At 41.4% G+C, this 27206-nt stretch overlaps 4 protein-coding genes across 5 annotated transcripts in view; 3 read left to right on the forward strand and 1 right to left on the reverse strand.

Annotated features, from left to right (window-relative positions):
* The window catches only part of LOC148131682 (uncharacterized), a 29762-nt gene extending 3427 nt beyond the window's left edge, over nt 1-26335 (forward strand). The window contains exons 1-2 of one of the 2 annotated variants that reach the window (XM_087952995.1): nt 20731-20907; nt 22159-26335. In XM_087952995.1, the coding sequence (XP_087809121.1) occupies nt 23385-25472 (2088 nt within the window). In that variant the 5' untranslated portion in view covers nt 20731-20907; nt 22159-23384 and the 3' untranslated portion in view covers nt 25473-26335. Of the gene's footprint in view, nt 1-20730; nt 20908-22158 lie in introns of those variants that run through there. The other variant, XM_087952994.1, reaches the window with a different exon arrangement.
* The window catches only part of LOC113426492 (uncharacterized), an 807865-nt gene that overhangs the window by 201662 nt on the left and 578997 nt on the right, over nt 1-27206 (reverse strand). The gene's annotated exons all lie outside the window — the stretch shown is intronic.
* The window catches only part of LOC113432355 (uncharacterized), a 97710-nt gene that overhangs the window by 3420 nt on the left and 67084 nt on the right, over nt 1-27206 (forward strand). The gene's annotated exons all lie outside the window — the stretch shown is intronic.
* LOC113426489 (uncharacterized) lies at nt 9223-23119 on the forward strand. Its single transcript, XM_087954023.1, is given in 4 exon segments — nt 9223-9247; nt 11165-11807; nt 11809-11904; nt 23026-23119. Coding segments are annotated over 4 exon segments (858 nt in total).

Raw genomic sequence — 27206 nt, forward strand, 5'->3', positions numbered from 1 at the left:
CCATCTCGGCACACTCTAGCATCTTTTTTATCACATTTCCCTCTAGTGGCATACTATTTTTTTCCAATTTTGTGTGTTACTTATTGTTGCTGCCGTTTATAGATGTAGCATTAGATATTCTGTTTTCTTATAATATTTTCCCATTATTATACCAAATAGAAAAATATTCTTATTACCCCTTGTCACCCTGCAGAATCCCCTTTTTAATTCATCAACCATTATCTCTGAAAAAACAATTTCTTTTCAACGTTTTACTATTTCCGTATTTCTTTATTTCTTTATTTCTTACTGCTTCTCCTCCTCCTCTTTTCCCCATATCTTTTCTCATTCCAGTTTATATCCTTCTCTTTCTTAATATCTTCCTTTCCCCTTTTCTGCTGGGTCATTCTGCCTTTCCCGACTTCACAGGTATTCCCCCTTTTGATTTCCTTCTTAAATCTCAACTTTTTAACCTTCCTTCTTTCCCCACTTCTTTGTAGTGTTCTTTGTGTTAATTGTCTATTTAAAATGTCTTCTCCTTTTTTTTGTAATAATAATAAAAACAGAGTAATAAATCCAAAATGATTAAATACATAGTTAAATAATAAATCTAAATATTAAATCTTATAGCATTCCCATTGCCTTTTCAAAAAACAAATGCTACTATAATAGTTTTATAATAACATCAATACCATAGTTATATTAAACTCTTTAATTAAAACTCAATATTCTAAACATTCCCTTTAATATTTTATTAAATTTTAAAATCAATCATTATTAAACATTTCAACACTTTAATTTCTTATTAACTCTTGAGCCATTCTAATTTTCTATTTCTAATACAAATATTACAATACCATCTTATGTACCTTGCAAAATCTTTTTAAAGAAATTGTACTTTACCCTTTGTCCCTAAAAAAATTCCTCTTTTCCCATCTAATTTCAAAACTTTGTGGCTTTTCTCCGCCTTTCCCCTTTCTTTCTTCCCCCACCAAATCTTCCTACCCCCTTCTTCTAGCCTCTGCCTTGCTGGTATCCCTTCTCTGTTGTGTTCCCTTTTTCTTTTGTTTACTATCATTATATTTATTTTGCATCTTATTTTTCTCTTTCTTGAATGTTTTTTTAAATCTTAAGTCCTTCATTTTCCTCGCTTTCTTCCTTCCTTCTTTCTTAGTTAAATTTTGAAATTCATTAAAGATGGCTTCTTCGTCTTCTTCTTCTTCTTGTTCTTCTGCCTCCATCTGTTGTATTGTTTGTTGATAGTTAACCAACGCCATTTCTAAAAAAGGAAGGCTTTTTCCATACCATCTTTACCGTCTGTTTTTGTTTGCTCATATTCTTCCCTCAGTTCCTCAAAAGAAAGAGCCATTATAGATCTTTTCTTTTCTTTTCTTTTTTCCCTCTTTCTTCTTACACCAACCAAGATATTTAAAAATAAATAAATAGAACAATCCCAAAATCCTCAATCAATCCAAGCCAAGACAAAGTTCTCCCTTTCTCTTCCAGGGGTAGTATCAGACAAAAGAAAAAAGAAAATCCAAATCTGTATTTTAAAGCCTTATTGGAATTATATTTCTGTCTTCAAATCCTTAAGGCATCTCCTCCAACAAAATCAAACCAGATAAATATATTTTTTGTCCTCTCCCTTCCGACTTATCACATAAAGTTAGTTTTACCTGAAAAAAAACAGGTTTCTCAATATCCACTTATTAATTCCGTCGGGAGGGAGAATAAACTTTCCTTTCAGCACCTCAAAATTGCCGCTTATTTTCTCTTGTGGAAAGAATCATCCAAAAAGCCATAATTTCCAGGAATTATATTAAATGTATCTTAGAGTCCTGGATCAACCAAGAAAACTTTCACTCTCAAAGGCTTTCTCCTCTTCCTCCTGCGCATACTTGCCCAGCTGCCGGCTTCTTTGTGGCGGCCATTGCGGACCGCCGCTGCACCGTCTTGGGAAAAGGGGGTTCTGCCGGCCGGGGAGGGGGTCTGCAACACCCCCAAACCCCTCTCCGGATCCCCCCTATCTTCAGCTACCCCTGCAGGGTAGCCTAGCTCCGGACCCATCCGGATCGGAGCACCAAAAACGGCTAGCGCGGCAGGGATCGCGCAGAGTCGCAAATCCCTGCCGCTCGCGAAGCCGACAAACCGGAAATCCAAAATGTCTTCTCCTTGAGTCGACTCCTCCTCCTCTGAAGCTCTTTCTTCTTGTTCTTCAATCACCGTTTCCATTTTTTCTAACACAGAGCAAAGTGATTCGCCTCTTTCCTGTAGTAATTCTCTCATATTTTAAGTTCCATTTTTAATTCCCGAAGAGATATCATCATTACACACTCTTGTATTTTATTATCATTAAAGTCCACAAAAAAAACCCCACTTTTACTTTCCTTCTTTCTTCTTTCAATTTTCTAAAGTTCTCAATTATTCCAGCCCAGGGTCTATACCAAAACATCAATCCCACAGTCACTCTTTCCTTGCTTTTTTCTTTATTCTGGTTCTGCTTTCACTTTCTAAGATTCTTACTTTGTTTCAATATTTCTTTAATGTTATATCCACACAAGTTCATTCAGAAACAGGATGCTTTCCCTTTTGTTTGAGCTCAAGTTTTTGTCAAAAGGTGACACTCTCCATTATACAAAGTCTTCACCTTTTCCCCCTATTTTTTTGTTTAGGGTTTTTCGAACCTCAACATTCCAGCACAGTCCAGTCTCCAATTTGTAAACTTTATTATTATTATTATTATTATTTGAGAATCTTAAGTCCAGCTTTATTTTATGCCTGTTTATTGCAAAATATTTTAGTCCAATTTAGTTAAATCTTTAGTTCCGGCTTCTTCTTTTCCCGGTTCGAAGCCCTGCTTAGCTGTCAGAAATATTTTCCTTTTTTTCCCCTGTCCTTTGTAATTTCGCCGCTCACTTTTCTTAAAAATTCCATGTTACCTTTATCCCAGGGTACTTTTGTTTAGTTGTATTGCCCAGTTATCCCGGTTCAGATGTTATCCACCTCTTTCTTCCCTCCTGTTCAAAGCTTAATTCAGCTGAGTCCTCTTCTTTGGGGTGGCCATTTTAAACCACCGCTGCAGTCGTCTTCGGGTGGAAAAAGACTAAGCCCAGGAGGAAAGATGCGGCTCCCCTCAACCTGGCTTGCGGCTTCCCCTTACTCCGCCACCCCTCCAAGGCAGCTTCAGCCCCTAATTGTAATGATCGGGGCTCTCCAATGAAAGAGCACGGACCATAGCTGCAGAAAGTTGTGATCTATGGTCCGTCAGCGAGGAGGCTCCACCTTCTTTCCTTATACCTTACTATCTTATCTAGAACTAACACATTTGGATATATTGATGCCTCCATGGTTGATAACCAGATCGGAATTTTGTCATGATTCCTTTTAATCTTTTCCCAAATTAATAGCCATACATTTCTTATTTGGTGTCTTTGGAAATAATTGTGCATCTTATTTTTCCCATCCCATAAAAATGTGCACCACCCTAATTGTAAGCCATGTCCTTCAATTGTCAATATTCTTTTATTTTTCAATGATACCCAATCTTTAACCCATGTATGGACTGCTGCTGTATAATATAATTCCCAATCTTGCATAGCAAAAACCCCTCTCCTTCTACTGTCCTGTAGAAACTTGATTCGTGTTTTTTTCCCCAGCCAAATAAACTTTGCTATTTGTTCAAATCTTCATTCCTAACTATCAGTGTCACGTGGAACAGAAACATAGTTTTTGGCAATATGTTCATTTTGATTGTGGCAATTCATCCTGTAAATGAGAGTTGTAATTTCTTCCAATGATCCAAATCCATCTTAATTTGTGTTGTCAATTTTGTCTATAGTTACCTTATTTAATAAATCCTAAATTTTTTATCTTGCCCTGTAATCAAGGTATCTTCCAGGAGCATCCATCTGAACATCACATTATATTTATTCTGTTCCCTGACCCTTCTATGTATCTGTCTTAATGTATGAATCTCTCTTCCTTTATATGTCATCGGTTTGTCCCTTGTTTTCTGATACACTTCTTCTCTTATTGTCTTTCTTGTTTCCTTGCATAATTTGTGTGTATCCTGTACACTTAATCTATATCGCTTTGTAACTCTTGCTTTATTCCCTGTAATTTGTCTGTTAACAATTCTATCATAATTTTGGGTAGATCTTCCTCCTTTTCTTCAATTATGTTCTGGAATCTTAGGAAAAAACGCAGCCTTTTCCATTTCAAGAAAGACAGTTGATTCTTCCAGGTTCCTGTTGGCTAAGGTGAGCTTTTGTTCCATTGTCTTCATTTTCTTCTCTGTTTCGCTTTTGCCTCTGCCGTTTGTATTCTCTGTTCATTCTTTTGTTCCATTGTCTTCATTTTCTTCTCTGTTCCGCTTTTGCTTCTGCCGTTTGTATTCTCTGTTCATTCTTGGCAATTGCTTCTTGAATGTTTCCTATTTTATCATCCATTCTTCTAATATCTCCTTTCATTTCACCCATCTCATTTTTGATCTCTTCATGATTTCTTGCTTTTGATTCTTGTGTTTCATCATACCCTCCTGTATCAAGAAAAGAGTTGCTTGCATACTTTGTAAATTCATTACTGGGTTTGTTTTCTCCGCACTCAACATGCTCTCTATTATGCGTTGGTTAGATGGAGATGTTGTTGTGGATGAAGGGTTTGACAAGGTTTTCTTTCCCATTTTAGCAATTGTTGTGGTACTTGTCATCTTTACTACCTGTACAATGTTTTTCTAGAATAACATACACTACTTTATACCCAGTTTTTCCCTATTTTCTTTTACAGTAATTCCCAATGTATTGTCCTCTACCAATAATAATTAATCCAGTCTAGTTTTGTATGGCCTAATATCTAATAATGTCTAGTAATATAATCACATATATAACAATTCCTCTATCAATTAATAATCTCTATAAATATATAAATACTAAATAATGAATAATTAAATATTAATATTATAAATATATCTATTTTCACTTTAACAATACTTATAATTCTATAATCACCTCTAATCACTTCTGTTATTTGATTAATTCGCTCCTAGACAATTAATGTTATTTTTATATTCCAATCTTCTCTAATATATTCTACTACATAATACCATAATCACACATATATTTCTACTATATAACAATGCCAATATTATAATTTTTTTATTGAGGATATTACATCAGATTTTAACTTAGTCCATTGGTCTTCTCTTAGTCTTCTTCTTCCTGCCACATGATGGTACCTTTACTATTCCCAACGTGGCTTCTCCTCACAATTTTTTAAAAAGCTCTTTCAATGCAGTTCAGTTCCGTTCTTTTATTTTTAGTAAAAGTTAAAGTCTGTCACTGATTCAAGTTCCAATTCAATCCATACATCTATAAAAATCCATTATCTGTTCATCAATCTCAATCTGGAGCTCTTCTATCTTTCCTATCCTATTTTCACAGTCTCTCCTCGGCTATCATTTACTATCGGATGCCCCCCTTCCTTCTCACTGCATCTCCTGGAGCAGATTTCTTGCCTCGCTTCTGGGATCTCACTGTCTCGCTTTTCTACTTTTTCAAATTTAAAATCTACTCTTTTGCCACCAGCTATTTCTGGACCACATTTTTTTTCACTGTCTCTGAAGCGTTGCCTTCTATTTTCTTTTCCTGCTACCTCTCTGGTTCTCATGGCTCTAGATCCTCCATTGCAGGCTGATTTCTTTCCTGCTGGAATTCAGAGGTTTCTTCTCATCCATTTGGGAGATCGCCTTCTCCCTGCCTTCTCCGAAGCTTCCCCTTTCTCTTGTTGATCCCTCCAGGATTCAAGCAGCCCTTTAAGAGCCTCCACACAGGAAAATTCGGGCCATTGGAATGCAGCCCCATTCCTTTGAGCTGATTCACCGTGACGTGAATAATAAACGAATTTAATAATAGGGTAATGTAAAGCTCATTTCCCAACTCTTTGTCAGTGATGAGGACTTAACACATGCGGTGGGTTTCTAATGCATTGCAATTATTAACTTGTAATCTCTCTTTTGTGCAATAGCCAGAAACCCGGTTGTTAAGTATTTCCAATCCCACCACTGTTTAGATCATTAAGAATTTAAATTTTTCTAAAGAATTAAAATAAATAAACTGTTTTTTAAATGTTTAGTCGAAAAGAGAAAGTGAAAAATTGAAAAAGGAATTTTATAAAAAAAGTGAAGAACGAATTTTAAAATGGAAAAAGATTTAAAAATTGAAAAAAAGAAATTTAAATTAAAAATGATATTTAAGGGTTAAAAAAAGACTTAAAATTGGAACCAGGAATTTAAAAATTGAAAAAAAGAAATTGAAAATATTGAAAAGGAATTTTTCTTAAGGAATATGGAGTATTTCTTAAGTATTTTTTTTGCATAATTTTTTTATTTTTCCAATATAAAAACATCTCTTTTGGTGAACGATGTGGTTCCAGGTTTTTACATTTTTATACAAACATAACCTTAGTTACATATTCTTTCATATTCAATTTCATATATAACATTACATATCTCATTTTCTGTAATTGTTCTCCTATATTCAATTCATATTGTAGCTTATTTCATTTTTCTTTAAATTTTCTCATAATTTCTTTATACAATATCTAAAATTCTTAGTTCTTATTCTATATTCATTAACTTTTATACTTTTATCTGTCACATTTGCAATTTCATCGCATACTCTTATTTCATTATTCAATAAGTTTCATCTTAATTCTAACAATTCCAAAGTTTTCCTCCTTTAATACCAATTTGAGTGTACCACCTTTTTTATTGTATATCACTCAATTTACTCCCCTTTTAGTTCATAATAATTAATCACTTTTCAAATTATCACTTTCTAGGTTAATGATAATAATCTCCTAATTACTCTATATCACACATACATTTTATGCCAGATTCCACATTGTATTCTTTCCCTTGGTTACATTCTAAATCATTTATTATTTCAATTGCATTTTAGTATTCAATTAATTGTAAAGACTGATATTAACCTTTTTATTATAATTCTCATAGCATTAACTATATTCTTAATTCTATTAGCTATAATTAATGGCTTTCTCATATCTTATATAATTTATTTTAGTAATAGTCTTTAACAGATAGTCAAATTTAAAAACGAAAACAACAGTCAATCTTTCCATTTTACAAATCTATATTTTTATACACCACTACCCATTACCTTGCAGAACCCCCTTCACTATTCCTTCTCTATCCATTATCTCTAAGTCTCCTAACTGTATAATTTCTTTTCATTTTTATTTGCTTTCTATATCCCTTTCTTTTCTAGTCTTTTCTCTTATTTCCCTTTCCCTTTATTTTTCCCTCCATTTCTTACTCCAGTTTTTATCCCCCTTCCTATCTTAAGCTTTTCCCTGTAATTCCCTTTTCTGCTGTTTCCTTTCTGTTTGTTTGGCTTTCCAAACCACTCCCTCTTTAAACATCCCCTCAAACCTCCAGATTTTAATTTTCAATCTTTTTCTTGTTTTATTATTTGTTATTCCATTGGATTGTTAAAGCTGGCTTCTTCTTTGATCAGCTCCTCCCCTCTGTCCTTTTTTATTCTCCAACATCACCATTTTTAGTTCTTTTGAAGCAATACTGCACAGTTCCACTCTTTCGTATATCATTTCCTCTGTCCTTCTTAAATCCAATTTTATTCCAAGCAAAGTTCTATCTTTTTTATGCACTACTTTTAATTTTTATTTATGTCTTTTTTCAGTATTTAAATCAAATCAAATTAACCAGTAGTTTATTTCAACCAGCTTCTAGCAATCAATTTCTGTTAATTCCATTTTAAGTTGTTTCTAAGATCACCAATTAATCCAATGTCCATAAGGTTTTATTTTTAAATTTCTTCGCTTAAATTCTTAATTTTTTCAAAAGTCACCAATTAATCCCCCGTTTCAGCCTTCTTCTTCCTTTATGATATTGTAGTCTCACTTTTCAGGGTTTCTGTTATATTATAACAAAGTCCTCTTATTTTGTATCAAAGTTCATTTTAAAAGAACCAAACACTTTTTAAAGAGCCACTAAAATTTTGCCTTTACTATTAGGTGGCGCTCTCTGTTGTGTCCAAGTCCACCCATTCTTTTCACTTTCTTTTCTCTATTTAGGGTTTTTAAGTTTTAATAATCCAATTAAATCCAATTATGAATTATTTTTTCTTTTGACACATTCAAGTTCAGCTTTTAATTATGCCTGTTTAGTGCCAAAGTCGTTTATCTATTCAATTTAAGCAAGTAATTTTCTTCTGGCTTCCTCCTTCTATTTTGAAGTTCAAAGCCACTTTAATTTGTATCCGATTTTTCTTTTCATTCTCTCTGGTCACTGCTTTTAAAGTCTTTCTTAAAAATTTCTTTAGAGTTTAATTTCGGGGGAACCTTTGTATCCATATGTTGCGCCTAATTTGCCTGGTCTCCACATTGTCCACTACTTCACCGCTCCTGCACAATCTTTGTCCCGGATAGCCTTCTGTTTTCAGGGTTGCCATGTTGACCATCGCTACAGCCCTGTCTTCAGAGGGAGTTATACCTAGCCAGGGAGGGGAGATGCGACTCCCCTCAATCTGATAGGCGGTCTCCTCTACTTTCCCACCCCTTTAAGGTGGTTCTGGCTCCATTTGGAGCCCTCCAACAGGAGAGCACAGATCGAAGCAGCGAATGATCACGGACTTCGATCCATCCATAATGGAAATGCCACTGGAAGTCCATTTCTTAAGTAATATTGAATTTTAATATGTCATGGTCACTCTTGCCAAACATTCTGGCAACTTCAACTGCATCTATCATTTCTTCTCTACCAGTAAGAATTAGGGCCAGGATAGTTTTTCCTCTAGTTCCCTCCTCTAGTTTTTGGATGACAAAGTTGTCAGTTAAGCTAGTTAGGAATCTGTTCAATCTACTTGCTGCAGAGTTTGTCCCCCAGTTAATATCAGGGTAGTGCAAGTCTCCCATTACATCTTGATTTTGCCCTCTTGATATAGTTTGTAATCCATGCATGTATTGAAAATGACAAGTGGATACAATTTACAAGTTTTTTTTTCCTTCCATGTCTTGCCAATAAGTATGGTGTTTCCTGTCCCATCCATGTATTAACCAAGTTTGATTGTGCTTAATCCAGCACTTTCTTAAAAATAGCTTTTGAGGACCTATTGGCATCTTTGGTTGCACTTACCTCTTCTTACCTCTTCTTCACTTACCTCTTCTTCCCTGAGCCTTCAAAGTTACTATGGCACAGTAGAAGCAAACATGCACCTAATCCACAAAATTTGTGGTAAATCCACAAAATTTGGCACTGTCATGTGACATTATGCTTAATGATTGAGCTGCTTAATGCCACAAATATCAGTTCCAATTGTGGTTAAGTGAGGATTACTTCAGTGGGAATGTCTCCAGAGTACTTGTGGACAGTGTTTTCTGCTCTTATTTGCATTTGAGGAGTTCCATGGACAGAAGTGATGCTTCAAATCTTACAGAAGCTTTCGGTATCATTTCATCAGTTAAAGCAGTGATCCCCAACCTTTTTTATGCTGCGGCCCGGTACCGGCATCAGCTGGGTGCTGCGGCCCGGTACCGGCGTCAGCTGGGCGCCGCCATTTTTTTGATGAAAAAGTGCTTCCGGTGACCTCACCGGAAGCACTTTTCATCAAAAGATGGCGCCAGCGCTCGGTGAGCTTTCCCGGTAGAAATGGCTTTCTACCCGGAAAAGCTCATCGAGCGCTAGCGCCGCCATCTTTTTTATGAAAAAGTGCTTCCGTGAGCTTTCTACCCGGAAAAGCTCACCGGAAGCACTTTTTCATCAAAAAGATGGCGGCACCCAGCAAACCAGCGGCCCGGTAGGACGTGTTCCACCGTGGACCGGTGGTTGGGGACCCCTGAGTTAAAGTCCCAACAGCTCTAAATTTAGCTCAGGTTTGAATGTAAACATTCTGGGACATTTTATCAGACTTGAAAGATATATATTTTTTCTATGAATATATGTGTAGGTAGGTATATCTGTATTTCTCTCTGTAGCGACATGCCTGCAATTATTTAATTATCCCCAGCACTTCAAGTTATAATTGATGATAGTCCTTTGTGTTGCTAAGAATTTGTGATTGACCCGGTTATGATATGTACAGAATAACCCTTGAGTAACAGGGATATGCACATGGAAACATTTATGAGAGTAGTTATGAATAATTATTCAGCCACACACAGCTACAGACCAAGTCAATTAAACAACTGAATTTGATTAAATGCATATTTGAACATGGATCTCAATCGTCTTTCATGTGTCAAATGATTCATAAATAAAGTAAGTAAGAGATTATTCTAGTATTGGGGCATGTTTGCTTTTTCATTGTAATATTTTCTTTTTTCACATCGACTCTAAACATGTTATAAACAATATTACACTTTTCTTTGAATGTCACAGACAAAGAATGTGGCAATAAGAGCATTCAGGACAACTGCAAATAACAAGCAATGTTGAAAAGGAAAATGAATCAAGCCAGAAATCAAAATATTTTCCGTTTCCTTCAGAAAACCACACAATTCTCTTCCTCCTCCTCCTCCGGAAGTTGTTAGACAAATGACAGAAAATTAAAAAAGATTTCAAGCCAGAATAAGCAGATTATGTAACAACTCAAGGATACATTACATGAAAAGTCAAGGGAGATTATTTTTCATTCAGCATATCTGGAAGTCAGTTGGAGGAAAAGGTGAATAGTAAAGCCATGTGGAACAGACAGTAATATAGGCCTCTCCCTGTGAAGAAGAAAATGGCTTGAATGAAAGCACCACGAAACAAGGCATTGTCACAATTCCACTCTGGTGATACATCAGTGGATTGACTCCTGGGAGAAACTGCATGGGTGTCTAGATAGTGGGAAAAGCTTCATTAGAAATTTTCATCTCATGAGACACCAGAGAACAAACACAGAAGAGAAACCCTTTCAATGTCCTCATCATAGGAAAGTCAAAATTCTAGTCTGATGATATAACCAGAAGACTCTCATAGGAGAGAAATGCTTTGAATGTCCTGATTGTGGGAAAACTTTCAGTTGTAATTCCAATTTGGTGATACATCAGAGGAATCAAAATCAAAACCTTTGAATGTCCCGACTGTGGGAGAAGCTCCAGTCATAATTCCAGCCTAGTGAATCAGAATCAGAGGATTCACTGCAGGACAAACCCTATAAGTGTTGAGATTGTGGGAAAGGTATTACAAATTCCCACCTCTTGAGACACAAGAGCACACACACAGGAGAGAAACCATTTGAATGTGCTATCTATGTGGAAACTTTCAATCAGAATTCCAACATGATGATACACCAGAGGACTCACACAGGGGAGAAACACTTTGAATGTCCTGACTGTGGGAAAAGTTTTAGACAAAATTCCCACCTGGTGATACACCAAAGGACTCATACAGGAGAGAAACCCTTTGAATGTCCAATTTGTCCGAAAAGTTTCAATAATAATTCGAGCCTGGTGAAACACCAGTGGACTCACACAGGAGTGAAAGCCTTTGAATGTCCTGACTGTGAGAAAAATTTCAGACAGAATTCCCACCTGATGATACATCAGAGGACTCATACAGGAGAGAAACTGTTTGAATATCGTGTCTGTGGAAAAGGGTTTAGTAACAATTCCCACCTCATGAGACACCAGAAGACTCACACAGGAGAGAAACGTTTTGAATGTTCTGACTGTGGAAAAAGTTTTAGTCAGAATTTCCACCTCATGAAGCATCAGAGGACTCACACAGGAGAAAAGTGTTCTGAATGTCCTGACTGTGGGAAAAGTGTTAGTGATAATTCCAGCCTGGTGAAACACCAGAGGACTCACATGAGAGAAACCCTTTGAATGTCCTATCTGTGGGAAAAGTTTTAGTGATAATTCCAGCCTGGTGATATACCAGACGACTCACACAGGAGAGAAGCCAGGGTGGGATTCAAATTTTTTAACAACTGGTTCAGTGGGCGTGGCTTGGTGGTCATGTTATTGGCTGAGCGTTGCCAACTCAATATCATTCACATCGAGGCATGCATCTCCTCGCCTGGGGCCTCATGACTGTGGGGATGCTGCAACTGTCGTAAGTGTGAAAAATGGTCATAAGTCACTTCTTTCAGTGCCGTTTTAACTTTGAATGGTCATTCCACTCAAGCAAAGTGCCAGCAAACGAGGGGAAAAAACTCCAGAGAAGTTTCTGAGACAGGAAGTCTAGTCCTGCCAAGAATGTAATAAGGGTTAGCGGAGAGGCAGTTTCTGTAAGGAACACCAGAATGTTTCCTTCCTGCCTCCCTTACAGGATTAGGCCAGTAATTTCTTCTAACAACTGGTTCTCCGAACTGCTTAGGATGTTAACAACAGGTTCTAGCAAATAGATGCGAACTGGTAGAATCCCACCCCTGAGAGAAGCCCTTTGAATGTCCTATTTGTGGGGAAAGTTTTAGTAATAATTCCAGCCTGGGGAAACACCAATGGAGTTACACAGGAGACATACCCTCTGAATGTCCTATTTGTGGGAAAAGTTTTAGTGATAATTCCCACCTGGTGATACACCAGAGGACTCACACAAAAGAGAAACCCTTTGAATGTCCTATTTGTGGGAAAAGTTTTAGTCACAAATTCCACACTGGTGATACACCAGAGGACTCACACAGGAGAGAAACCCTCTGAATGTCCTGACTGTAGGAAATGTTTCAGCCAGAATATCAACCTAGTGATACGTCAGAGTATTGAATTGACACCGTGGAGAAATTGTCCAGTCTGTAGTCATTATTTCAAGCATAAAACATCCCTTATTGCACACAAATAAATATTGCACACAAATATAAGGAAAAGTAGATGAGTTTAGAGAATGTTTGAATTTCATTTGTGATCTCCCATTTAACGTGTAGGTGAGAAATTGATAGCTTGAATTCTATTTGAAAATGGAAGCATTTCCTCACCCAAATCTAGTAAATCTTGAAAATAAATTAACATAAAGATACTTTGAATGTGGAAGAAAAAGAATGTGTGTGCAAAACTAAACAAGAACTACAGAAACAGTGTGGATTTATTGTGGTGGCCACATATGCAGATGCAATCAAGATATGAGAAAGATGTTAAGATATTTGGCTTTTATAAAGAGCAAAAAACATTTTATCAAATACTATTAGCAGTGGATGAAAAGTTAATCAAGAAATTATATTATTATTATTGTGGAATTTTTACTTATGGAAGCGGCTGCTATTTTGCCACACTGTACACACTGATAATGCAGAAGAGGGACAAACCTCTCTGTTTTGCTACCTTGACATGAGGAAAAAATGTACAATAGAAAATGTCTCATTTTTCAAAATGCATTATGTTAGAATTATCAGAAGCATTTTGTTCATCACATTACAAAAAAGATGTTGAGACTCTAGAAAAAGTACAGAGAAGAGCAACCAGGATGATTAGGGTACTGGAGACTAAAACATATGAAGAACGGTTACAGGAACTGGGCTTGGCTAGTCTAGTAAAGAGAAGGACCAGGGGAGATATGATAGCAGTGTTCCAATATTTGAGGAGCTGTCACAGAGAGGAAGGGGTTGAGCTATTTTCTAAAGCGCCTGTAGGCCCGACAAGGAATAATGGATGGAAACTGAACCAGGAGAGATTTAACCTGGAAATAAGGAGAAACTTTCTGACAGTGAGAACAATCAACCAATGGAACACCTTGCCCTCAGAAGTTGTGGGAGCGCCATCACTTGAGATTTTCAAGAAGAGATTGGACTGTCATCTACCGTGTTTCTCACATAATAAGGCCGGGCCTTATTTTTTTTTGACCCCCGAAAAACCGGCTAGGTCGTCTTTTCGGGGGTGACTCTAATTTCCTCCCCTTGCATCCTCGGGTGGGCGGGCGGCGACAGCTTGGATGTTCGGGAGACTTTCCACCACCGTTAATTTCCCTTCTCCCTTGCTGCCATAGCGTTACAGCAACGCCGCGGCGTTTGGCGCAGCCACGTGCAGCCAGTCAGGGCTCCTCCCTGCAACCGGAGCCCTGAGGAGACACTTGGTTCAGGCGCTCCTGTGGCCGCCTTCCCTTTGCCTTCGATGGTAAGTGAATTATTTTAAAACCTCCGCTCATCCTATCAGGGCCGTGCGAGCTGAGCAGAGCCGGGAAAGCAAGCCGCGGTGTTTCCTGGTTCTGCCCAGCCCGTACGGCTCTGCCGCGCCCTGGCGGGATGAGCGGAGGTTTTAAAATAATTCACTTTACCTTCGAAGGCAAAGGGAAGGCGGCACAGGAGCGCCTGAAGCCAAGTATACCAACAACAAAGGCAAATCCTCAAGGTGGGCTGGAGGGAGGTGGCTACGTGCCCCCAGGCTGCTTCAATGCAAGGTCCTGACTTGCAGCATCCTGCCGTTGCCGCCGCGTCCTTTTCGCCGCCGCCTCCCTCTCCGACTGCAAAACTGTGTGCTTCGCCAAACGCTCCGAGCGGCGAGCTCTTTCATACATAGAGAGAGAGAGAGAGAGGAAAGACGCCGGCGTGCTCCGAGAGGCTGGCTCTTTTCTGTAGCCGAGGCTGACAGGAAGTGCCTCCAGGGCCGTGGCAGGCAAGCCGCGGGTGTTTCCTGGTTCTCCCCAGCGCGCACGGCTCTGCCACGGCCCTGGCGGGATGAGCGGAGGGCCGGGCGGGAGGCACTCATTGCCTTGGTGACATTTCGGTGCCTCCGCCACCTCCTCGCCCATCGCAGGTGGTGGTGGCGGCGGCAAGCGGCGGCGCTTCGCTGAGGGAAAAAGAAGACAGCGCAGCCACCTTGCTTGCTTTCCCACCTGTCCGCCCCAGATGGCCTCAGGAGCGGCGGCAGTGGCAGCAGGCGCGCACACTCCTGCCGGCGAAGGGAGGAGAGGCGAGGAAAGAGAAGGGAGTGCGGCAGCAGCGGCTGTCACAGTATCGTCTCATAGCGGGGCAAGGCTGGCAAGCTGATGTGGCCGCACCAGAGAGCGTCACTGCCGACCCGTCGTGAGGATAAAGGAGCGGGATAGAGATTCAGTCAGAATCGGCTAGAGAAAAGGGGTCGGCAGTGACGCTCTCTGGTGCGGCCACCTCAGCTTGCCAGCCTTGCCCCGCTATGAGACGATACTGTGACAGCCGCTGCTGCCACACTCCCTTCTCTTTCCTCACCTCTCCTCCCTTCGCCGGCAGGAGTGTGCGCGCCTGCTGCCACTGCCGCCGCTCCTGAGGCCATCTGGGGCGGGCAGGTGGGAAAAGCAAGGTGGCTGCGCTGTCTTCTTTTCCTCAGCGAAGTGCCGCCGCTGCCGCCGCCACCGCCACCTGCGATGGGCGAGGAGGCGGCGGAGGCACCAAATGTCACCGGGCAACGAGTGCCTCCCCGCCGGGCCCTCCGCTCATCCCGCCAGGGCCGTGGCAGAGCCATGCGCGCTGGGAGAACCAGGAAACACCCGCGCTTGCCTGCCACGGCCCTGGAGGCACTTCCACCTGTCAGCCTCGGCTACAGAAAAGAGCCAGCCTCTCGGAGCACGCCGGCGTCTCTTCTCCTCTCTCTCTCTCTCTATGTATGAAAGAGCTCGCCTCGCCGGAGCGTTTGGCGAAGCACACGAGTTTTGCAGTCGGAGAGGGAGGCGGTGGCGGAAAGGACGCGGCGGCAACGGCAGGATGCTGCAAGTCAGGACCTTGCATTGAAGCAGCCCGGGGGCACGTAGCCACCTCCTCCAGCCCACCTTGAGGATTTGCCTTTGTTGTTGGTATACTTGTTCAGGCGCTCCTGTGGCGCCTTCCCTTTGCCTTCGAAGGTAAAGTGAATTATTTTAAAAACCTCCGCTCATCCCGCCAGGGCAGCGGCAGAGCCGTACGGGCTGGGCAGAACCAGGAAACATCCGCGGCTTGCTTTCCCGGCTCTGCTCAGCTCGCACGGCCCTGATAGGATGAGCGGAGGTTTTTAAAATAATTCACTTTACCATCGAAGGCAAAGGGAAGGCGGCCACAGGAGCGCCTGAAGCCAAGTGTCTCCTCAGGGCTCCGGTTGCAGGGAGGAGCCCTGACTGGCTGCACGTGGCTGCGCCAAACGCCGCGGTGTTGCTGTAACGCTACGGCAGCAAGGGGGAAGGGAAATTAACAGTGGCGGAAGGTCTCCCGATATGAAGTGCTCCACCAACGCAGGCAGCACCATATCCGGGCATGCAACAAAGTACTTCCTAACGGCAAGCCCCCCCCACCGCCATCCCCCCCCCATTTCGCATGTTTAATATGGGCCTTAATTTGGGGGGAGGGGCTTAATTTGATTTTATGCCAATAAATCATGCTGGGGCTTCCTATTGGTGGAGGCCGTATTGTTGGAGAAACACGGTATCAGAAATGATGTAGAGTCTCCCACTTGGGTGGGGGGGTTGGACTAGAGGACCTACAAGGTCCCTCCCAACTCTGATTATCTGTTATCTGCTGAATAAACAAGTTGTCACTCACGTGTCGGAGTTGCCACACTTGATTTATTAGCAGCGATACGATCCCAATCGGCAAGAACGGGTAACCCGGGTACAGTTAGCACTGAGAGCGGCTGCCCTCAGCGCATTATGTATCTCCGCTGCCTCACCTTCTTTTACCCGCCCCTGGTTATCTAACATCCGCTTAAAGCCACTAATATCCCTCCGCGCCTCTGCCCCATGCCTAATCCCCCATGCCTTTCCCTGTTCCTGCTTTCCATGTGTCTCCCATATCCCTGACTTCTCCCCTCCTATATCCATCCTGTCTCTTTCTCCCGAGGTTTGTGTTCAGCGGTTTGGATTCCTCTGTTTTTGTCCTGCATGATGTGCGTGCTCGCTGGATCCCAGTTAGTTCCGCCCCACTCAATCTGGAAACGTGTAGGGACGTCTTCTGCACCGAGATTTGTACACTGACATGCCTGGCACCCCTGGTCAGCTCTCTCAGATGTGTCGAGCTCCAGGATGGGTGGTAGAGTGCCTGGAGCCCAACACATTTGACATGTAAAAAATGGGTAATATTAGAGCAAGGCAACAGTCGCAAGACACTCAGAGTTGCCTCAAACTGAAATGGGCAGCAATTAAGTTTAATAATAAATGAATTTAATAATAAGGTTATATAAAGTTCATTTCACAACTCTGTCAGTAATGAGGACGTCACACATACAATGGGTTTCTAACGCACTACAGTTGTTAACTTGTAATCCTTTTTTGTGCATTCTGTATCTCTATGACCAATCTGTCTTCTTCAGCTTCCCTTCCCTCATTATAAATTTAGAATTTAAGTTTGAGTCAGCCCATACACTCTATGACTCTAATGAGGTGAGCTGCAATTAGGTTTCTGCCTCTTAATTTATTTGTTGCATTGCAATCTGCTCCAGTCCTAAATTCTATGAAAGAATGACATTAGAATGGCTAAACTGGATCTGTTTTTATTGGCATTCTTTTCAGATTCAGGGATGGTTTTCTCCATCGCTACCAGTCTTAGAGAAGGAAGTTAGAACGTTTCAAACTGGACAACTAAGCTACGATTTTCCTTTTAATGTTACAACCTCTAAAGCAGCCACTGGGTATGCCAGAGGGTTTGTAGGCTTTTGAAAATCATACCATTACAGAGGATCTATCTGACTTGAAGAGCTGAAGACAGATTAACAGAGTTGGAAGAGACCTTGTAAGTCATCTAGTCCAACCCCCCACCCAAGCAAAAGACCCTGCATCATTTCTGACAAATGTCAGTCCAATCTCTTCTTGAAAGCCTTCAGTGATGAAGCGCCCACAACTTCAGAAGGCAAGTTGTTCCATTGGCTGATCGTTCCCACTGTCAGAAAGTTTCTTCTTGTATCTAGGTTGAATCTCTCCTTGATCAGTTTCCATCCATTATTCCTTGTCTGGCCTACAGGTGCTTTGGAAATAGCTGGAATCCTTCCTCTCTGTGGCAGCCCCTCAAATATTGGAACACTGATATCATGTCTTTCCTGGTCCTTCTCTTCACTAGACTAGCCATGCCTAATTCCTATAATTGTTCTTCATATGTTTTAATCTCCAGTCCCCTAATCATCCTAGTTGCTCTTCTCTGCACTTTTTCTAGAGTCTCTGGTTGTCCACTAAGATTCCAAGATCCCTTTCACAATAACTGCTATTAAGCCTGGTTTCACCCTGTCTATATGTCTATATGTAGTTTTGGTTTTTCTTGCCTAAGTGTAAGACTTTACTTTTCTTTACACTGAATTTCATTTCATTTTGTTAGATAAGGCCCAATGTTCAAGTCTGTCAAGATCCATCTAGTTCTTGAGCCTATCTTCTAGGGCAGGGTCGCTAAAGTTTTTGACCTCAGGGACCACTAAACTCATAATTTTTAATCCAGCGGACCACTAATATGAATTTTGACTAATGGCTTGCTGACATTGGTGGGAAAGTCAGTCCCATATTCCAGAGATGATTGCATAATTCTGTAAAACCTTCATGAACTTTTAGGGCTCAGCACGCAGCTAATCTGCGAAAGCTAAGTAGCCTCACATTTCACTATTTCACTTGGTTCAGTAGCAATGATCGGTTGCTAGAAGTCAAAATTGACTTGATAGCATTTAATCAGTGAAAACATCTTGCAAACAAACGCCTTACGTAGCAGAGATGGGACAAGCATGTTTTTCTGCCTCCTTATCTAGAGATGGTGATCAGGAGGTAGACAACATCTGTGCCTGAAAAATACACAATACATAATAAAGGAGTTAAAAACATTGAGTACCATATTGCTAGAAAGGATGGGAGGAGAGGACAAGCGTAGAAGATCTTCCTCGGCTTGATCACTCATGGGCGGGAGGTGGTCGGTCAAGTGTCTTTTCTGCTCTTCTCAGGGTTGAAGCAGCAGCTGGAAGCTGAGTTGGGGGCAGCAGGTGGAGGAGAGTCCGGGAGCAAGTCGGGCTGTTCGGTTCCCCCCACGGCCTGGAAGCAGAGAAGCAACTGGGCTGAAGCGTGTCAGCTGCTGCTGCTGCAGGTTCCTTCTCTCCCCAAATTGGAGCTCGCTGGGGCTGAGTGCTATGAAACTTTCTGAATGAAATTTTCTGCTGGAGGGGGATTTTAAAAGCCTCTTTCAAGTGAAGGTGGATCCTTTGGGAATGGCTCCCCTCCAGGGGTTGTGGGGGCTCCGTCACTGGAGGATTGTGACAGGGTTGGAAGGAACCTGGCAGGTCTTCTGTTCCTCCGCCCTGCTCAAGCAGGAGACCCAGTACTAGTTCAGACAAATGTCTGTCCTGTGTGTTTAAAAGCCACCAGCGATGGAGCCCCCATGGGAATCTCTGAAGGCAAACCCTCCCACTGGTTAATTGTTCTCAGTGTCAGGAAATTTCTCCCTAGTTCTAGGCTGCTTCTCTCCTTCATTAGTTTCCATCCACTGCTTCTTATGTTGCCTTCTGGTGCGTTGCAAAATAAGTTGACTCCCTTCTTCTTGACCCCTCAACTATTGAAAGACTGCTATCATGTGACCCCTAGTTCGTTCTTTCACTAGACTAGACATACCCAATTCCTGCAACCCTCCTATATACAGTTTAGCCTCCAGCCCCTCTCATCATCCTTGCTGCTCTTTGCACTCTTTATAGTCTCAAAACTTTTTTGTCCTTATAGTTGTGGCAATCAAAACTGGTTGCAGTATTCCAAATGGGATCTTACCAAACCATTATAAATTGGTACTCACACTTCATGTGATCTTGATTCTAGCCCTCTGTTAAGGCAGCCAAGATTGCATTAGCTTTTTTGGCCACTGCATCACATTGTTGGTGTTTGTCCACTAAGACTTCAAGATCCCTCTCACAGTTACTGCTACTGAGCCAGGCTGTACCTATTCTGTACGTTGCCATTTGGTTTTTCTTGGCAAAATGTAAATCATATTTTTTTCTCCATTGAATTTTCATTTTGTTGGATAGGGCCCAGTATTCAAATCTTTTGAGATTCTTCTGTATCTTGAGCTTGTCTTTTGGGGTGTTGGCTAATCCTGCCAGCTTAGTATCATCTCCAAATTTGATGAGTTCCCCTTCTATTCACTCATTGTTTATGAAGAATACTGGGCCTAAGATAGAGCCTTGGAGTACCCCACTGCTTACTTTCCTCCATATAGATGTAATTCCATTGACAGTAACAAATTCATCCAATCATGATGCTATCTATCCCACATTTTCTTTGTTTGCCAAGAAGTAAATTGTGGTCTGCTTTATCAAATCCCTTACTGAAATTCCAGTATACTGTGTCCACAGATTTTGCTGGTCTACTAATTTAGTCACTTGCTCAAAGAAAGAAATAAGATTTGTTTGGCATGATTTTTTTTCAACAAACCCACGTTGGCTTCTGATTATACGTTTGCTTGATTCTACGTGTTTGTTGCTTGGTTATCTTTTTCAGGATCTTTTCAGGCATTGATATCAGTCTAGTTGGTTTTGTGAATACATCCACCCCACCTTGTTTTTGAACATTGGAACTGCATCAGATTTGTGAATCAAGTCATTGTTTAATGATTGGGCTGCTTAGTAACACAGATATCACTTCTAATTGCAGTGGGTTAAGTGTGGACTACTTGAGGAGGGATGTCACCAGAGTACTTGTGGACAATGTTTTCTGCTCTTATTTGCTGCTGAGGATTTCCATGAACAAAAGTGTTGCTTCAAATCTTGCAGAGGCTTTTGGCATCATTTCATCAGTTAAAGCCCTCACATCTCTAAATTTAGCTCAGAAGGTTTGACTGTAATTTTGGAACATATTGTCAGCTTTGAAAAACAGATTTTCTCCATGAATACATGTGTAGGTTGGTATATCTGTACTTTCCTCTGTAAGGATATGTCTGCAATCTGTCTCCAGCGCTTCAGTATATAATTGTTGATACTCCTTTGCATTGCTAAGAAGTTGTGATTGACCCAACTAATCAACTGAATTTGATTGGTTATTTGAACATGGATCTCAGTAGTCTTCCATGTATCAAATGAATCACAAATAAGGTAAGTAAGAGACTATTCTACCATGTTTCCTGAAAATAAGACTCAGTCTTATTTTCTTTTGGGCTTGAAAATAAACACTTGGGCTTATTTTGAGGGAGGTCTTATTTTTTAAGTACTACCACTGGCCCCACCCTCTCCATCGCACTGTCTAGTTTCCCGTGGCTGCAATGTGCCAAGCTCTCGGCATGCCTCACCCTTCTTGGGACAGTGCAAATATCTTTAATTCTGAGTGTGGAGTGAGAGGCGGGGGAGCGGGGAGAAGACAGACGATCTGGACCTACTATATAGCTACCTGGCTAATGGGAGTCTCACAGGAGGCTTGCGTGGCAACAACGGCAGTAGGCAGGTGAGTCCGACACCCTATGCTGGTGCTTGTTCGGCACAGTCACGGTCAAGCCAAAAGATGGTGGGACAGAGGGGCAGCGTGTTGGAATCGCCTCTGCCTCCCACATATTTCTGCCTTCACCTACTGCTGGTGCCACTGCGCGAGCCTCCTATGAGCCTCCCATGAGGCAAAAAAAGGGGAAAAGCAAAGCGGCTGGCCGTGGAGCTGCCAGCTTCGGTTAGCAGCCCAACAAGCAGAAGTGCCACATCCAGAAAGAGATGGGTGAAAGTCATACCACCAGCTGCATGCGGATTGCTCCATCGCCCCTCAGCAGTGGAACCCAGTGAGGAAGGCGGAGGGCAGAGCTGTGTGTGGCATCTAAGAAACCTTTTCCACCTCCCGCCAGGGTAACACATATAGTAGCTCCCCGCCTTTGCTCACTCCCCTCTCCTTGAAAAGCCCTTGCCGCCCTCCCATCTTACCCCCCACTACACAAACACACACACATGTTTACACTTAGTGAAGAGACATGCACACTGGAATCAAGAGGCTTTCTCTTCTCTTACCACTCGGTGCTCTGCTGCAACACTGCAATCAGAACAGGCTTTTTTTTTTTGCCCTCCCTTCTACAAAAGAGACCCAACACATCTCTCCACGCTCAGAATTAGTAGTTGTTTCACTGTCCCAAGGGGCCGGCATGCTTTAGCTGCAGCTGAACTCCGTTGTTCCCTCCTCCACGTGCTCGTCACCTCTCGAGCTGGCAACACCCATACTCCCATGCTTATTTTCAGGGTGGGCCTTATTTTCAGGAAAACATGGTAGCATGGGGGCATGTTTGCTTTTTAATATATACTTTTTGCTTTTTTTACATCGTCTCTAACCATTTTATAAACAATTAAAGCTACACTTTTCTTTGAATCTTACAGACAAAGAGGATGACAATAAGAGCACCAGGGAGAACTGTGAACAACAAGCAACATTGAAAAGGGAAGAAAATCGAGCTAGAAATCAAAATATTTTCCGTTTCCTTCATAAAAACACACAATTCTCATCCGCCTCAAACAACCATTAGACAAAAGAGAGAAAATCAAGAAAGTTTCCAAGCGTGAATAAGCAGATTATGCAGAACTCAAGGATACATTACATGAAGTCAAAGGAGATTATTTTTCTTTCAGCAAAAGAGAGAAATATCTGGAAGTCAGTGGGGAAGAAACTGTCAATAGTAAAGTCATGTAGAGCAGACAAGAATGAATGCCACAACCTGTGAGGATGAAAACAGTTTGAATGAAAACATCACTAAACAAAGCATTGTCCATATTTTTCACCAAGAATCTCAGCTGTGGAAAAGCTCCCTAGATTTGACTATTGTGGGAAAAGCAAACATTTCAAATCACAGCTGATCATGCAGAAGAGGAGCCAGACAGCCAGACAAATTATCTCAATATAGCAAAAACTGGTCAAAACACCTCCTTTGTGGTTCATGGAAGAAACCACACAAGAGGAAGCCGTAAAAGTGCTCCCAATGTGGTAAATGCTTTAGTGAGCATGGCAACATCTGAGGACTCACAGGAGGGAGAAAACATATCACTGTGCAGATTGTGTGAAAGTTTCATTAGAAGTTCCCAGGTCATGAGACACTAAAGACACACACAGGGGGAAAAAAACCATTTGAGTATCCTTTCTGTGGGAAAAGGTTCAGTGAGAATTCCAGCCTGGTGAAGCACCCGAGGACTCCCACAAGAGTGAAACCCTTTGAATGTCCTGAGTGGAAAAAGTCTCCATCTCAATTCCAGTGTAGTGATGCATCAGTGGAGTGACTCCAGGGAGAAACTGTATGAGTGTCTAGATTGTGGGAAAAGCTTCATCAGAAATTTCCATTTCAGATAAGAGAGTACTCACACAGGAAAATAGCCATTCAAATGTCCTTTCTGTGGGAAAAGTTTCAGTCAGAATTCTAACCACCTGATACACTAGAGGACTCACATAGAAAAATTCTTTGAATGTCCTGATTGTGGGAAAACTTTCAGATTGTAATTCCAATTTGGTGATATACCAGAGGAATTTCAAAAGAGAAAAATCCTTTCAATGTCCTGACCATGAGAGAAGTTCCAGTCAAAATTCCAGCCTAGTAATACATCAGAGGATTAATTCCATGGAGAAACCCTATAAATGTCGAGATTGTGGGAAAGGCTTTATTACAAATTCCCGCTTTATTATACACCAGAGGAGTCACACAGGAGAGAAACCCTACAAATGTCCTGACTGTGGGAAAAGTTTCATTCAAAATGCCAACCTTGTGAATCACCGGAGGACTCACACAGCAGAGAAACACTTTGAATGTCCCATATGTGGGAAAAGTTTCAGTCGGAATTCCTACCTGGTAATACACCAGAGGACTCACACAGGAGAGAAACTGTTTGAATGTCCTATCTGTGGAAAAGATTTTGGTCAGAATTCCCACCTAATGAGACACCAGAGTACTCACACAGGAGAGAAACCCTTTGAATGTCCTGACTGTAGAAAAGGCTTTAGTCAGAATTCTGACCTCATGAGACACCAGAGGACTCACACAGGAGAGAAACCCATTGAATGTCCTATCTGTGGGAAAAATTTCAGTCAGAATTCCTACTTGATAATACACCAGAGGACTCACACCGGAGAGAAACCCTTTGAATGTCCTATCTGTGGAAAAAGTTTCATTGAGAATTCCAGCCTGGTAATACACCAGAGGACTCACACCGGAGAGAAACCCTTTAAATGTCTTGATTGTGGGAAAAGTTTCAGTCAGAATTCCAATCTCATGAGACACCAGAGGACTCACACAGGAGATAAAATGTTTGAATGTCCTCTCTGTGGAAAAGGTTTTGGTCAGTATTCCCACCTCATGAGACACCAGAGTACTCACACAGGAGAGAAACCCTTTGAATGTCCTGACTGTGGGAAAGGTTTTAGTGATAATTCCAGCCGGGTGAAACACCAGAGAACTCACACAGGAGAGAAACCCATTGAATGTCCTATCTGTGGGAAAACTTTCAGTCAGAATTCCTACTTGGTAATACACCAGAGAACACACACTGGAGAGAAACCCTTTGAATGTCCTATCTGTGGAAAAAGTTTCAATGAGAATTCCAGCCTGGTAATACACCAGAGGACTCACACCGGAGAGAAACCCTTTAAATGTCTTGATTGTGGGAAAAGTTTCAGTCAGAATTCCAACCTCATGAGACACCAGAGGACTCATACAGGACAGAAACCATTTGAATGTCCAGACTGTGGAAAAGGTTTTAGTGATAATTCCAATCTGGTGAAACACCAGAGAACTCACACAGGAGAGAAGCCCTTTGAATGTCCTGACTGTGGAAAAGGTTTTGGTGATAATTTCAGCCTGGTGAATCACCAGAGAACTCACACAGGAGAGAAACCCATTGAATGTCCTATCTGTGGGAAAACTTTCAGTCAGAATTCCTACCTGGTAATTCACCAGAGGACTCACACCGGAGAGAAACCATTTGAATGTCCAGACTGTGGAAAAGGTTTTAGTGATCATTCCAATCTGGTGAAACACCAGAGGATTCACACAGGAGAGAAGCCCTTTGAATGCCCTGACTGTGGGAAATGTTTCATTACAAATACCCACCTCATGAGACACCAGAGGACTCACACAGGAAAGAAATCCTTTGAATGTCCTGATTGTGGGAAATGTTTCATTACAAATTCCAGCCTCATGAGACACCAGAGGACTCATACAGGAGAGAAACCCTTTGAATGTCCTGACTGTGGGAAAAGTTTCAGTGAGAATTCCAGCCTGGTAATACACCAGAGGACTCACACAGGAGAGAAACCCTTTGAATGTCCTGACTGTGGAAAAGCTTTTAGTGATAATTCCAACCTAGTGAAACACCAGAGGACTCATACAGGAGAGAAACCCTTTGAATGTCCTATCTGTGGGAAAGGTTTTAGTCACAGTTCCACCCTTGTGATACACCAGAGGACTCACACAGGAGAGAAACCCTTTGAATGTCCTGATTGTGGGAAAAGTTTCTGTGAGAATTCCAGCCTGCTAATACACCAGAGAACTCACACAGGAGTGAAACCCTTTGAATGTCCTGACTGTGGAAAAGCTTTTAGTGATAATTCCAACTTTGTGAAACACCCGAGAACTCATACAGGAGAGAAACTCTTTGAATGTCCTGATTGTGGGAAAAGTTTTAGTCGCAATTCCTATATGTTTGTACACTAGAGGACTCATACAGGAGAGATACCCTTTAAATGTCCAGTCTGTGATCCTTACTTCAAGCATAAATCCCTTAGTGCACACATGGAAATCCACATGGTGCAAAACTTGAAGAGTTTAATGAAGGATTGTATTTCATTTGGGATCTCCCATTCACAAAGTGTAGGTGAGAAATTGACTGAATTCTGGCCTAATTCTTTGTATTCAAACTTTTCTCAGGATTAAAATTATAGGTAGAGAGAAAAGGAAAGTGGAAAATGGCTAACGGCCATTTTCTGGTTATCAGCAAAATCTTCTAGATATTTCCTTTTGCAGAAGAAGTGAAATTCCTCTAAAAGGAATTTTGGATGGTGCTTTTGTATTGTAGGAAGTTAGCACCCAACCCCTCTCCTAGAAATATGAAATAGCCAAGGAAATATTAAAAAGGCAGAATATTTCCCCTAAAAGAGAAGTAGAAACTCAAAAGCAGAAACTCAGAAGCAGAAGCTCACTCCCACCTTTGTTAATGGGAGGCCATTAAAGCCTAGGCCAGAGTATTCTACATAACAAAGGCCTCTGCCCATCTCAACACCTGGCCTGGGAAGATTGCAACAGCCAGCACTCAGGTGAAGCTCTGTGTTCCAGACCAAGCCTACAAACTTAGCTAAGACCTCTACCCCGGGAGTCTGATAGCTAATGGGATACATTTCTTACACAGGAACAGGAAACACTAAAGTGGGGCCCAACAGAGGGCATATAACTAAGGGTCTCTCAGCATCTCAACCCTTCTTTTCCTTCACCCAACATCTTGAAGCATCTTGATCATTCTTTTCACTTTGGAGCTCCAAGCCATGTGGTCCTGTCCATCATTAAACCATCTTTCCAAACAGCCTCCATGCTTCCAGTGTCTTTTTCCTCACTTGGAACTGAACCCAGAAGGATAATTCTTCCAACAGTATGTTGATTATGGACCCATATGTGGAGTTTCAATCTTCTACTTTGGTTTCACCAAGATTTTAAGCCCCAGAATTCCCCAGCCAGCATAAAAGTAGTCCTCAAGATACAACTATTATGGACCTTGCAATTACAGTTGCATGTTGCAATGGCTGTTAAGTGAGACTGCTTTCCTTAATTAGCTGAATCCCCTTGCTCTCCCTGAGGCAACCATTAATCAAATGTGCGTGTTGCTCAGCAGAACTGGCTAACTCAGCACTGGGGGAAATAATACAGATAGGGAATTAATGTTGCATGTTCCATTATTCTATTAATATAATCAAGCTAGCAAGCTGGCAATAGTTCCCCTCCCCCCTTTTCCCCCTTGGTGCAGTTGTTGCTTCTTGCTCTTTTTCTGTGGTGATGAAGGAATCCTTGGGAGGTGTGAATTTACAAGTTAGGAACAATCATCATGAAGAAAGTCTATAGATGTGAGCACTGGAGTGAAAAATGACGATGGTGCATAATCAATGAAAGAAAAATACTGTAACTGCCCTATGTAGAGATGGAACAACATGGTTTTCAGTTTTATGTCACTAAATGGCGCACTATAGATAAGCAACAGCCACGATAAACAATGGTAGAATAGAGTACAGCAAAGTGTTGGTAATTGAGGCCAAAAGAGTTCAAACATTTGAACAGTAAATTACTAGAGAGGATTTGGAGGAGAGACCAACAGCAGGGGAGCTTCCTCTTCTGGCTCTCCACTAAGAGGGGGGAGGCCCTCCTAGTCTCCCCAGGGTGGAGTCAGCAGCTAAAAGGTGAGCT

Source organism: Notechis scutatus, chromosome 2 (assembly GCF_049901735.1).
Source record: "Notechis scutatus isolate UNSWTSFEM ecotype Mainland chromosome 2, rNotScu1.2, whole genome shotgun sequence".
Taxonomy (NCBI): domain Eukaryota; kingdom Metazoa; phylum Chordata; class Lepidosauria; order Squamata; family Elapidae; genus Notechis; species Notechis scutatus.